Below are 14551 nucleotides of genomic sequence, written 5' to 3'. Positions count from 1 at the left end.
TCAAAGTTCCGGGAGTGGGTTTTGAACCCTCATCATGGCCAATGTTCCCTTTTTTTGGGGGGGCAATGCGGCCCCTTTAAGGGGCTGAGCGGCCCATTCAAAATACCGTACATGTACGGTTTTTCTATTGAAAATCCGGCAAGCTGGCTGCGGGGACTCCTGGCATGCTGCCCGGCCACACAGCTAACAGGGAACATTGATCATGGCCCGTGTCTCCTCCCTGTCCATCATCATCATTATAGGCAGTCCCTCGAATCGAGTCGAGATTTAAGATAATTGGCAAAAGAACCAGAGAGGAGATGGGAGAGAACATTTCTATGCAGCGAGTTGTTGTGATCTGGAACACACTGCCTGAAAGGGCGGTAAAAGCAGATTCAATAGTAACTTGACAGAAGAGAATTGGATAAATACTTGAAGGGGAAAGATTTGCAGGGCTATGGGGAAAGAGCAGGGGAGTGGGACGAATTGGATCAGTCTTTTAAAGGCACAGGCATGATGGGCTGAATGGCCTCCTTCAGTGCTGTATCATTCTACGATTCTACCATTGCACTCACGGAAGGAAGCATTTCAGTGGGTCCACATTGAGGTAAGTTACCTGCAAGCATTTTCTGCGGCCTACCTTTAACAAATGCTGGCTAGGCCGCTGGAAAGATAATGAATTTGACTATTTGTAACCAATTTTGAAAACGGTCAGGAGTCCCACTGAACCAAGGCCCTCGCTCATTTAGCCACCTTGAAAAAAAAAGTCCCCGACCAATTTAGCAGTAGCTACGGGCTCCTGCTTCGCCTTAAGACTGCAGCCACTGCCAGTCCCAGCACACTCCTTCAAAACACCATCCCCACCCCTCCCGGACCCACCTGTGGGCCTCAGCTGGAGCCTCGGAGCTCATGAGTGACGCCTTATGGTATACAGGCCCGCGGACCAATGTAGGACGATGATCGCGCCTACCCTACATTCCAGCGACGCCTGGCCTGCACGGCGCCCGCTGAGATGTTGTTACTCACCGTTCCACCCAGAACATAAGAAATAGGAACAGGAGTAGGCCATTCGGCCCCTCAGGCCTGCTCTGCTACTTAATAAGAGTATGGCTGATCTTCGATCTCAACTCCACTTTCCCGCCCCATCCCCATACTCCCTGTGACTCAGTGGGCAGCACTCTCACCTCTGAGTCAGAAGGTTGTGGGTGCAAGTCCCACTCCATGGACTTGAGCACAAAAATAAATCTAGGCTGACACTCCAATGCAGTGCTGAATGAGTGCTGCACCATCAGAGGGGCCGAATTTTGGATGAGACGTTAAACCGAGGCCCCGTCTACTCTCTCAAGTAGACGTAAAAGATCCCATGGCACTATTTCGAAGAAGAGCAGGGAATTTATCCTCGGTGTCCTGGCCAATATTTATCCCTCAATCAGTATAACAAAAAAAAACAGATTATCTGGCCATTATCACATTGTTGTTTGTAGGAGCTTGCTTGTGCGCAAATTGGTTGCTGCATTTCCTACATTACAACAGTGACTACAATCCAAAAGTACTTTATTGACTGTAAAGCGCTTAGAGTCGTCTGGTGGTCGTGAAAGGCGTTATGGAAATGCAAGTCATTCTTGCTTTCTTGATTTCAACACTGCCCAAAAAACTATCAAACTTTGGGCTAGAGTTTCCCTCACCTGTTTTTCTGGAGCCCTCACCCGAGGTGCACCGCTTTTGTCCGCCTCCAAGCGCGCCGAAAAAAGACGTCGGCATTCTGGCCACTCCCCAGCCTCTCCTCTGTCGTGGCACAGCATGGCCCAATGGATTGGGGGCGGAGCCAAGTCCCGGCGCTGAAAACAGTGCCGTGACCTCAGCATAAGTGCGCTTGAGTCTGCGTGCATGTGCAGTAGCTCCTGGCAGGCCGTTTCTGCAAACGCGCGCTGCAGGCTGTGTGGGAGGGGCCCGAAGCACACCGTCCCTAGCTCTGGCCGAAGGGGCTCCCTCATCGGCGGCCCGCTGTGTTCCCTAAGGTAGGAGTTCTATTTTTTATTTGTTATTTACTGATTGATTTTGGTGCTTTAGGTGCAGGGTTTTTTCTATTTTTTTATTTGTTATTTATTGATTGCTTATTACTTTGGTCTTGATGTTTTAGGGGCAGGGTTCCTTATATTTTATTTGTTAATTAATTGCTTATTACTTTTTGTGCTTTGTTTGGTGTTTGGTTGTGCTTTAAATGTAGTTACTTGCGCCAATTCCTTAACTCTAGGTCAGGTTTGTCTTTGCGGACAGAAATGGCAACAAAAGCTGGCCTAAGTTAGTTTGGAGCAACTATTTGCTGGCCAAATGCCTAAAACAGGGGTAAGGGGCGTCCCCTTTTGAAAAAAAAACTGAACTTTAAAAAAAGCCGAACTAACTCACTTACACTAGTTCAAATTAAATGGCCAGAATTGCAACTAAAAAGATAGTCCAGAAAAATCAAGTTACTCCAAAAAAAAAGGAGCAACTCCTGGGGAACTTGGGCCCTTTGTCTTGAATATACTCAATGACTAAGCCTCCGTGGCCCCCTGGAATAAAGAATTGCATCTTCTGAGTGAAGAAAGTTCTCCTCATCTCAGTCCTAAATGGCCAATCCCTTATTCTGAAACTGTGAGCCCTGGTTCGAGACTCCCCAGCCAGGCAAAACATCCACCCAGCACCTACCCTGTCAAGCTCTCTAAGAATTTTATACATTTCAATGAGATCATCGCTGATTCTTCTAAATTCCAGAGAATACGAGCCCATTCGACTCCATCGTTCCTTCTAGGAGAACCCTCTCATCCCAGGAATCAATCTAGTGAACCTTTGTTGCAGTCCATCGAAGGTAATATATCCTTCCTTAGGTAAGGAGACCAAAACTGTGCACAGTAGTGCAATTGTGGTCTCACCAAAGGCCTATAATATCCATGTCTGTCTTTCTCTTGTCCCGATCCCCAACACCACACCCATCCCAAAATAAAACGTTCACTGTTTTGGAACAAATTTAACTGTGCATGAAATAAAATGCATCTCGAGCGGAGTTTCACAGACCTGCAGCTGAAGTTTATCCCTGGCCCGTCCACACATATTCCTCCATTGAGGCACCGGCTGAAGTTCAGCGCCTCGTCTTTACAAATGTCGAGGTCGGCTTGGCAGCTCTCACCACCGTATCCGTCTGGACAAATGCACGCGTAGGCATCAACTAAATCTCGGCACATCCCACCATTTAAACAAGGATCGGAGCTGCACTCCTAGAAGAAGATAAATAATCAAACAGGAAACAACAAACTGTTACTTTCAAGTTTTGTGTTGGACCCGAATGCTACTTTCCAATAAGAGACTAAACTTTCAGCTACACCTAAAAAATAGGAGGTGTAGAAAATTAAGGTGGAAAGCTCTGGTGTATATTCCTCCCTGCACTTCTCCTTCCCCCCTTTTCCCTGACTCTGTACTTGCTTTAAAACTGTTAAATCCCTAACTTCTTTGAGTTCTGATGAAACCTCATCCACCTGAAACATTAACTTTGTTGCTCTCACCATGCATGCTGCCTGACCTGCCAAGTAGGCTACAGCATTTTCTGTTTTCATTTCCGATTTCCAGCATCCGCAGTATTTTGCTTTTTGTATAATATGGATGTATTGGGTATCAAAAATCAAATCAAATGCAATCTTGCTTTTGGAAGTGATATAGAAAGCCCTGTCGAGCCCATTGGCGAACAAAATATTTCATATGGAGTCACTGGCACTAAACTAAAAACAATCAACTAAATGTGATATGTTGTCATGCCAACACAGTTGAGATTTTTATGTCAGGGGATTTGCTGCTTCTGATAGCGATATTGATGCAGATGTATTAACATCTATCATGCTCCTTTACTTCAAAGAGCAATTTATGCAAAGATTACTTGGTTAGTGCTAATACGTCGCATTGTAATACCGCAACACATATGAATCATAGAAATTTACAGCACGGAAGGAGGGCATTTCAGCCCATTGTGTCCTCACTGGCCGACCAAGAGCTATTCAGCCTAATCCCACTTTCCAGCTCTTGATCCGTAACCCTGTAGGTTACAACACTTTAAGTGCACATCCAAGTATTTTTTAAATGTGGTGAGGGTTTCTGCCTCTACCACCCTTTCAGGCAGTGAGTTCCAGACCCCCACCACCCTCTGGGTAAAGAAATTTCCCCTCATATCTCCTCTAAACCTCCCCGCAATTACTTTAAATCTATGCCTCCTGATTGTTGACACCTCTCCCAAAGGAAGTAGGTCCTTCCTATCCTCTCTATCCAGGTACCTCATAATTTTATACATCTCAATCAGATCTCCCCTCAGCCTCCTCTGTTCCAAAGAAAATAGACCCAGCATCTCCAATCTTTCCTCATAGACAAAATGTTCCAGTTCACGCAACAGGCAACATGAGCTACCTAACAGGGAGCCATTTTCCCTCCGATGTCGGATATCGGTGGATTGGATCGGATATTGGTATATAGTACAACAAAGGAGGTTCAGCTATTATGGGGGTCATTTTAAACAAACCGGCCCATTGGGCAACTGACGGGATAGGGTGCTGGATGGGGTGACAATCAAGAGGGCTGCTTTGTCCTGGATGGTGTCGAACTTCTTGAGTGTTGTTAGAGCTGCACTCATCCAGGCAAGTAGAGAGTATTCTGTCACACTCCAGCCTTGTGCCTTGTAAATGGTGCAAAGTCTTTGGAGAGTCAGGAGATGAGACACTTGCCACAGAATACCCAGCCCTGACCTGCTCTTGCTGACACAGTATTTATGTGGCTGGTTCAGTTAAGTTTCTGGTCTGTCTATGACCCCCCAGAATGTTGATAGTGGGGGATTCGGTCAAGGTAATGCCATTAATATCAAGGGGAAGTGGTTATACTCTCGCTTCTTGGAGATGGTCATTGCCTGGCACTTGTATGGTGCAAATGTTACTTGCCATTTATCAGCCCAAGCCTGAATGTCGCCCAGGTCTTGTTGCATGCGGGCATGGACTACTTCATTGTCTGGGAAGTGGAGAATGGAACTGAACGCTGTGCAATTATTAACAAACATTCCCACTTATGATGGAGGGACGGTCATTGATGAAGCAGCTGAAGATGGTTGGGCCTGGGACAGTATCCTGAGGAACTCCTGCTGTGATGTTCTGGGGCCATGATGAGTGACCCGCAACAACCACAACCGTCTTCCTTTGTGCCAGGTATGACTCCAGTCAGAGTGTGTAATGTTGGAATCACAGTTTATGTATATAAACATTATAATTCGGGGCTGTACTTTCCTTCAGACCTCTTATTATCACAGAATCACAGCGTGCAGAAGGAGGCCATTCAGCCCATCATGCTTGTACTCTTTGAAGGAAGTATCCAATTAGTCCCACTCCCCTGCTCTTTCCCCATAGCCTTGCAAATTTTTCTTTTCAAGCATATATCCCATTCCCTTCTGAAAGTTACTATTGAATCTGCTCCCCTTTCAGGCAGTGTATTCCAAATCATAACAATTATCCCCCTGTGTCGTTTATGCCCATCTTTAAACCAGGCAAACTTTCACAAGCTATTAAAAGGAAATTTACCCAGGTAATGTTGGAGATGCGCCTAGTTGATGAAGGAAAATTAGGCTGGTTCCTATACAGGTGTGTACCCTAACACACCTGATTTCTTGGAATCCGGAAATCCAGTTAATCTGGACAAACACCCAGACAACCCTTGCCACTTCTCACATTTTAAGGAATATGTTTAAAAGGTTTTCCTCGGATGGGGTTCAGTTGGTAAATTTCCTGCTCAATTTGGAACCAAGCTGCACAGACCGAGAAGACCTCATGCTCAGGGTGACCAGTATAGACCAGCAGCCTCCTGATTTTGAAGGCCTTTGTAAGGTCGAAGAAGGCCATGTATAAGGGCTGGCGCTGTTCCCTGCATTTTTCCTGCAGCTGTCGCGCTGCAAAAATCATGTCCATTGTGCCCTGGAGGGGACGAAATCGGCACTGCGATTCCGGGAGGAGCTCCTTGGTCACAGGGAGAAGATGGTTGAGGAGAACTCTAGTGACGACTTTCCAAATGGTTGATAGCAGGGAGATTCCTCTGTAGTTGCCGCAGTTGGACTTGTCCCTTTTTTTAAAGATGGTCACGATCACTGCATCTCTAAGATCTCCCGGCATTCTCTCCTCCTTCCAGATGAGAGAGGTGAGGTCGTGTATTCGCACCAGTAGTGCATTGAAGCACTGACCACATTTGATCAGCTCTGCTGGGCAGGTCACATAGTTCGCATGCCAGATACGAGACTCCCAAAGCAAGCGCTCTACTCGGAACTCATCCACAGCAAACGAGCCAAAGGCGGGCAGAGGAAACGTTACAAGGACACCCTCAAAGCCTCCCTGATAAAGTGCGACATCCCCACTGACACCTGGGAGTCCCTGGCCATAGACTGCCCTAAGTGGAGGAAGTGCATTCGGGAGGGCGCTGAGTGCCTCGAGTATCGTCGCCGAGAGCATACAGAAATCAAGCGCAGGCAGCAGAAGGAGCCTGCGGCAAACAAGGCTCCCTGTCCACCCTTTCCCTCAATGACTATCTGTCCCACCTGTGACAGAAACTGTGGTTCTCGTATTGGACTGTACAGCCACCTAAGATCTCATGCTAAGTGTGGAAGCAAGTCTTCCTCGATTCAGAGGGACTGCCTATGATGATTTTGAAAAAGAAAGAAAGAAAGAAAGAAAGAAAGAAAGAAAGAAAGAAAGAAAGAAAGAAAGAAAGAAAGAAAGAAAGAAAGAAAGAAAGAAAGAAAGAAAGAAAGAAAGAAAGAAAGAAAGAAAGAAAGAAAGAAAGAAAAAGACTTGCATATCTATAATGCCTTTCACAATCGCAGGACATCCCAAAGCATTTTACAGCCAATGAAGTACTTTTGAAGTGCAGTCACTGTTGTAATGTAGGAAATGTAGCAGCCAATTTGCACACTGCAAGGTCCCACAAACAGCAATATGATAATGACCAGATAATCTCTTTTTGTGATGTTGGATGAGAGATAAATATTGGGCAGGACACCAGGGAGAATGCGTGACTGAGTCAATATCACCTGCTTTACGCTAATGCCCAAAGTCAAAATTACCCACTATGCGCCCACACTCATATCACCAGGAATTTCCTCAGTATCTGTCTGGGATATATTTTGTATCGGTCTTCATGGTAGAAGACACTAAAAACATCCCAATAGTGGATAATCAAGGGGCTATAGGTAGGGAGGAACTTAATACAATCACTATCACTAATGAAGTAGTATTGGTAAAATAATAGGACTAAAGGCGACCAAGTCCCCTGGACCTGATGCCTTACATTGTAGGGTCTTAAGAGAAGTGGTTGCAGAAATAGTGGATGCATTGGTTGTAATTTACCAAAATTCCCTGGATTCTGGGGCGGTCCCAGCAAATGTAACGCCCCTATTTAAAAAAGGAGGCAGACAAAAAGCAGGAAACTATAGACCAGTTAGGTTAACATCTGTCATTGGAAAAATACTGGAATCCATTATTAAGGAAACAGTAGCAGGACATTTGGAAAAGCAAGATTCAATCAAGCAGAGTCAGCATGGTTTTATGAAAGGGAAATCATGTTTGACAAATTTGCTGGAGTTCTTTGAGGATGTAACGAGCAGGGTGGATAAGGGGAAACCAGTGGATGTGGTGTATTTGGATTTCCAGAAGGCATTCGATAAGGTGCCTTATAAAAGGTTACTGCACAAGATAAAAGTTCACGGGGTTGGGGGTAATATATTAGCATGGACAGAGGATTGGCTAACTAACAGAAAACAGAGAGTCGGGATAAATGGGTCATTTTACGGTTGGCAAACAGTGACTAGTGGGGTGCCGTAGGGATCGGTGCTGGGTCCTCAACTATTTACAATCTATATTAATGACTTGGATGAAGGGACTGAGTGTAATGTAGCCAAGTTTGCTGAAGATATTAAGACGGGTGAGAAAGCAAATTGTGAGGAGGACACAATAAGTCTGCAAAGGAATATAGAAAGGCTAAGTGAGTGGGCAAAAATTTGGCAGATGGTGTATAATGTGGGAAAATGTGAGGTTATCGACTTTGGCAGAAATAATAAAAAAGCAAATTATAATTTAAATGGAGAAAGATTGCAAAGTGCTGCAGTACAGAGAGACCTGGGAGTCCTTGTGCATGAAACACAAAAAGTTAGTATGCAGCTACAGCAAGTAATCAGGAAGGCAAATGGAATGTTGGCCTTTATTGCAAGGGGGATAGAGTATAAAAGAAGAGAAGTCCTGCTACAACTGTACAGCGTATTGGTGAGGCCACGCCTGGAGTACTGCATGCAGTTTTGGTCTCCGTAGTTCCGGAAGGATATACTTGCATTGGAGGCTGTTCAGAGAAGGTTCACTAGATTGATTCTAGAGATGAGATGTTGAATTATGAGGATAGATTGAGTAAATTGGGCCAATACACATTGGAGTTCAGAAGAATGAGAGGTGATATTATTGAAACTTATAAGATAATGAGGGGGCTCAATGTGATATATTCACATAGGACAGCACACACAGCTCCTAACATGGCAGGCAGCTCTGTCAGAAGCTTCCGGAACAGCCTGGTTCTGTTTATTATTAACTCTGCAGTTGCAGTACACAATACGTCCACATCCACAGTGTGGAGCTACAAATATTACAAGCTTACAGACATTACACTCGACAAGGTAGACGCAGAGAGGATATTTTCACTAATAGGGGACAGAGTTTAAGAATAAGGGGCCGCCCATTTAAAACTGAGATGAAGAGGAATTTCTTCTCTCAGAGGGTTGTGAATCTTTGGAATTCTCTGCCCCAGAGAGCTGTGGAGGCTGGGTAATTGAATATATTTAAGGCGGATAAGGGAGTAAAGGGTTATGGGGAGCGGGCAGGGAAAGGAAGCTGAGTCCATGATCAGATCTTACTGAATGGCGGAGCAGGCTCGAGGGGCCAGATGGCCTACTCCTGCTCCTACTTCTTATGTTCTTCCGTTCTTCTGTTCTTCTCACGTTCCGCAGTGCCGGAACTTTGATGGAAGTTTGGTGGAAACCCTGGACTTGGAGGGGAAGGGTGGGGGGTTGTAAATTAAGAGCCAGGCTGCTCAGGGGTGACAACAGGAAGCATTCCTTCACAGAAAGGATATTGGAAATCTGAAACAGTCTGCCCCAAAAAGCTGTTGAGGCCGGGGCGTCAATTGAAAAAATGATAGATTTTTGTTCGGCAAGGGTATTAAGTGATGTTGAGCAATGGCAGATAGATGGAGTTAAGATACAGATCACCCATGATCTAACTGAATGGTGAAATGGGCTCGAGGGGCTGAATGGCCTCCTCCCTTTCCTAGGTTTGAATTTCTTCATAGCTTTGCCCCGTCTAAATAGTGTTTCCGCCAATATTCCCCTGGAGTTAGAGCGGGAGGGGACTTAAGGAAATGTCCAGCGCATTCGCTGCTTGTGTTTTATTTTAGAATAGTGTGGAACTTTCAGTTAAATGATATAAAGCTTTATCTCTTTTCACATTCCTTTCACAGAGGTTGGAAGGTTGTTATCGATTTATTCAAGTATAACAGTTATTTTAGTAGGAAAAGCAAATGTATATTTTCCGTGGGGAATTCTGTCAGAATGTCCTATATTTAAAAAAATATATTATGACTCCTAGCCTATAGAATTATTATACTGTGCAATACAAACTGATTGAATTATGTATCCCACGCAAAATATAAAACGAGGTGACTTTGGAGGCTGCCAAATGTTTTATCCCAGAAGGATCGAAATAACGGCTTCTGAAAGGTCAATATTTAAAGAGAGAAGAAAGTTTTTAATGATAATCAACTCATCATTTTTAATTGGTTCTGCGTTCCACATTCCTGTGAGTCTTAGATATTTACAATGTTCAAAAAAATGGGTTCTTGAGTCGAAGCAGAATGTCAATGTTTCCACTGCAGTCTCAAAGAGAGAGAGACAGAGTGAGAGAAGAGAGAGATAGAGATAGAGAGAGAGGCAGACAGAGACAGAGAGAGAGAGAGAGAGTGAGAGAGACAGAGAGATAGAGACAGAGAGAGACAGAGAGAGAGACGGAGACAGACAGAGAGAGAGAAAGAGAGACAGACAGAGAGAGAGAGACAGAGAGAGAGAGGGCGACAGAGAACGGGAGAGACAGAGACAGAGAGAGACAGAGTGAGAGAGACAGAGAGAGATAGAGACAGAGAGAGAGAGACGGAGACAGAGAGAGAGAGGGAGACAGAGAGGGAGACAGAGAGAGAGGGAGTCAGAGAGCGGGAGAGACAGAGACAGAGAGAGAGGGAGACAGAGACAGAGAGAGGGAGGGGGGAGAAAGAAAGAGTGAGAGAGAGGGAGATAGAGACAGATAGAGATAGAGACAGAGAAGGAGAGAGAGAGACAGACAGAGAGCGGGAGAGAGACAGAGAGAGAGAGACAGAGACAGACAAAGAGACAGAGAGCGCGAGTCAGAGAGAAAGACAGAGAGAGAGACAGAGACAGTTAGAAAGAGAGAAACAGAGGCCTAGAAATGCGTGTTCTCCCAAAAACGGGCACGAGGATCGCGATGCGCTCGCAACTTGTGCCCATTCCGAGGACTGCAGGCAGCAAGCGAACTTTGTGCTGCCTACTCATTTCCATGATTATGGCATTCAGCCCAATGCTGAACGCACTGCTGAGTGGCTGAACGCTCAGCTGGAGGCCCAAGTTCATGTGAGGCTATCACCAATTAAAGCTAGCCTGCACTGCTTAAAGGCAATCTGCGTCTCTTAAAGGAGGTGCATTCTGCCTGCACAGATCACTCAACTATCTGAGGTAGACAGTGGTAAAAAAATCAAATAATAATGGCACAACAGGGGAGTGAGCGAGCACCAAGGTTCTCCGATATAGCACTGGAGGCCTTGGTGCAGTTGCTCAATAGGAGGAGAGAGGTCCTATTTCCACAGGGGGCCAGGGGGCCCTCCAGGCAACAGAGCAAAGTAGAGTGGGAGAAGATAACCACTGTGCTGATTGCCAACAGGGGATCCCCGAGGACATGGATGTAGTGCAGGAAGAAGTTTAATGGCCTCACACGAGTAGTCAAGGTCAGTGAATTCATCTTAGAATGCCCCATCCCACAAACTGGACCACTAGCCTCACACACTGCTCAATACACCACACCCCCATCACTCACCTACCAACAATCTATCAATCACGACTCATACCTCACATGTGCATGCACTGCCTCACTCTCACACATTTACCACTGCTGCAAGCCTCACACCCATATTTGCAGCTTGCACACACTGTTCAACCATGATGGGCACATCACCCAAACAAACTGACACACTTCCCTACCTCTTGCAGGCAAAGTTGGCGCAGAACTGGTGCCAACAGAAATTAACCGGCAGCGGACAGGCTCACCTGCATCACCACATCCCCCCCCACCTCACACGGGGGAGACAGTACTGCCCATTTTTGGGAGGGGCATGGCTGAGCCCGTGGCCAGCGGCAGGGCTGAAAGAATACAAGGTGTCGGTACCCTCATACGTTATAGTCCTTCTCATATCCCACTTGCCCCTCATCCCACAATCTCTTCTGATTTACAAGTTGCACCTTTTTTTTTATTCACTCCTGGGATGTGGGCGTCAATGGCAAGGCCAGCATTTATTGCCCATCCCTAATTGCCTTTGAGAAGGTGATAGTGAGCTGCCTTCTTGAACCGCTGCAGTCCGTGTGGTGAATGTGCTCCCACAGTGCTGTTAGGGTGGAAGTTCCAGCTGTAGTGCATCTTGTAGATGGTACACACTGCAGCCACGGTGCGCCGGTGGTGGAGGGAGTGAATATTTAAGATGGTGGATGGGGTACCAATCAAGCGGGCTGCTTTGTCCTGGAAGGTGTCGAGCTTCGTGAATGTTGTTGGAACTGCACCCATCCAGGCAAGTGGAGAATATTCCATCACACTCCTGACTTGTGCCATGTAGATGGTGGAAAGTCAGGAGGTGAGACACTCGCCGCAGAATACCCAGCCTCTGGCCTGCTCTTGCAGCTGCAGTATTTATGTGACTGGTCCAGTTAAGATTCCAGTTAATGGTGACCCCCAGGATGTTGATGGTGGGGAATTCAGCGATGGTAATCCTGCTGAATGTCAAGAGGTATTGGTTAGACTTTTGCTTGTTGGAGGTAGTCATTGTCTGGCATGTGTGTGGTGCAAATGTTACTTGCGACTTATCAGTCCAAGCCTGAATGTTGACCGGGTCGTTCTGCATGAGGACACGGACTGCTTCATTATCTGAGGAGTTCTGAATGGAACTAACACTGAGAGTGATGATGAAGAAGAAACACTATCACTCAATCTGACAGTCATAGCCACCAGCTCAGACACTGGCAGCGCACGGAGTTTAGAGGGAAGATTACAGGCGTGATCTGCGCGTGGTGAGTCACTGGACATGGGTGGGCTGCAGCCAGGGCAGGGGGAAAGGGCAACACAGGTGCCAGCTACCCGGAGGGCGAGATCGCACACAAATTCTACTGCAAAGCACTCAGATAAGGACTTTGATGGGGCAGCCTACAGAAGGTGGTTAATTGGCGTACACAATGAAATGCTTGTGCATTGGCAGGCCTGCCAGGAAGCCTGAGTGCAATGTCAAGGAGCATGGACGAGTCTGGCACCAACCTTGCACCGGGATTTACACAGAGCTTGAAGCCCATCCTTTCCAGCATGGAAGGTGTGGGCAGATCCATTAGTATCCTCATGGACCCAACCATCATGCAACGTCTGATGGCTGATGTCTCAGCTTCCATTGCAGCACACACAAGCCACCCTCCATCTGAGTGCTGCATTGGAAGCTTAAACTGAAGTCATGCAAGCTCAGACTGCTGCCATCATGGCTGGGTTTACCAATGTGGGAAGGGGCTTGCAGGGTATCACAGCATTCCAGCAATCTGTCCTCCAACAGAAGCCCTGGGGGAATGGCAATGGCTCCGTGGAGCGCACACATCTGCTGTCCTCTCAGGATGACAGCATTCGTCCTCCCACCACTGCCACTTGTGGGATAGGGCATTTGAAGATGAATTCACAGACCTTGACCACTCGTGTGAGGTCAGTTAAACTTCTTCCTGCATTGTGTCCAGGTCCTCGGGGCTACCGTGCTCTGCCAGTGTCTTTGTTGTTGCTTGTCAGCTTGCCAGCCCAGACTGCTGCCACCCCTTGCCGAGGTGATACAGTCTGCAGTCGTGCCTTCTAGGCCCAGAAGTGCTTGAGATTGTACTGCAAGGCCATTTGCAATGTCCCCCCACTGAAAATCAGCAGCCTTCTACCAGCCATGCTGCAGCCACTGGGGATAGCATTTCGTAGGAGCACTCGGACAGGCAAATGCACGCTGAAGTCAGGCATTAAGGGAATGCACAAGGGTGAGTAGTTGACTTTGTTAAGTTATATTGGATGGATTGAGGGATAAAGTTGGATTGGAATATTTCTTTTGTGGTGGCTTTTATTTCGGCACAGTGGCTGAGGACGCTGTGATGGTCAGTAATAGGGAAGGGAAGGTAAGGTACGGTTGTTGAATGGGGAATTGGGGTTGAGTTGACTCATACCGCAGTCAGCTGAGTTGAGGATGGACAGCCCAGGCAGAAAGAGGCTGTTTGTGTTGCCTCCACCCTTCTGCTTCCGCTTCCTCCTCCTCCTCTTCAGCTGGTCGCCGGATGCCTGGTGGCAAGGGCCGTGTCATCATGACGGCAAGGTTGTGGAGCATGCAGCAGACCACGGCGAATCTTGAATCGCGTTCTGCTGAGCTCTGCAGGTCCCCTCCAGAGCGGTCCAGGCAGCAGAAACGTTGTTTAAGGACCCCAATGGCCTGCTTGATCAAATTCCGTGTGACTGCAGCTGCATGCTGCCCACGTGCGGTTGGCTTGCGGAGCGGAGTCAGGGGCCTGGTGGTCAGCGGATAGCCCTTGTCGCCCAGTAGCCACCCACTGGTTTGTCTTGGTGGCTCAAAGATTGAGGGAACAGTGGAAAATGAAAGCATCATGACTGCTGCCAGGATACCGGGCATTCACCGGCATGATGTGCTGAGCATGGCCGCACACCAACCGCACATTCAGCGAGTGATAACCTTTGCGGTTGATGCGGCGCCTACAAAGCTACTTGCATACATTCGATGGCGTCTTCCACCATGGGGAAGCCCGCTATCCTGGCAAAGCCACGTGCACGTTCCGTCTGCTTCTCCCCGGTCAGGAAGAAGACAATGAACTCCCCTTTCCTGGTACGAGGGGCATCTGTCACCTCTCTTATGCAGCAGTGGACGACAAACTGCGAGATGTTACAGTTGTCACCTGCTCCAGTCTGGACAGATCCCGACACGAGGAAATTCAGGGCCATGGTCACCTTCACAGCCACTGCCCACACTCTCTTTGCCCTGGGGTGAGGGCGCAGATCTGGTTGCAAGAGGTGGCAGAGTTCTATGAGTACGTCCTTTGTAAAGCAGACACCTGACACACTGCTCCTGGCTCAGATTGAGTATACCCTGTGTGTGTGTGTGTGTGTATATATATATATATATATATATATTGCCCAGATTT

The 14551-nt window shown here is 47.1% G+C and overlaps 1 protein-coding gene across 1 annotated transcript in view; it reads right to left on the bottom strand.

The window, feature by feature from the left end:
• Positions 1-2295: 2295 nt before the first annotated feature.
• LOC139266569 (protein eyes shut homolog) overlaps positions 2296-14551 on the bottom strand; it is a 341043-nt gene continuing 328787 nt past the window's right edge. The window contains exons 12-13 of the mRNA XM_070884164.1: positions 3034-3233; positions 2296-2314 (exon numbers count right to left, since the gene is read on the bottom strand). Coding sequence (XP_070740265.1) covers positions 2296-2314; positions 3034-3233 — 219 coding nt within the window. The remainder of the gene's footprint in view (positions 2315-3033; positions 3234-14551) is intronic.

This window comes from Pristiophorus japonicus, chromosome 7 (genome assembly GCF_044704955.1).
Source record: "Pristiophorus japonicus isolate sPriJap1 chromosome 7, sPriJap1.hap1, whole genome shotgun sequence".
NCBI lineage: Eukaryota > Metazoa > Chordata > Chondrichthyes > Pristiophoridae > Pristiophorus > Pristiophorus japonicus.
This window is presented reverse-complemented; position numbering and strand designations above follow the sequence as displayed.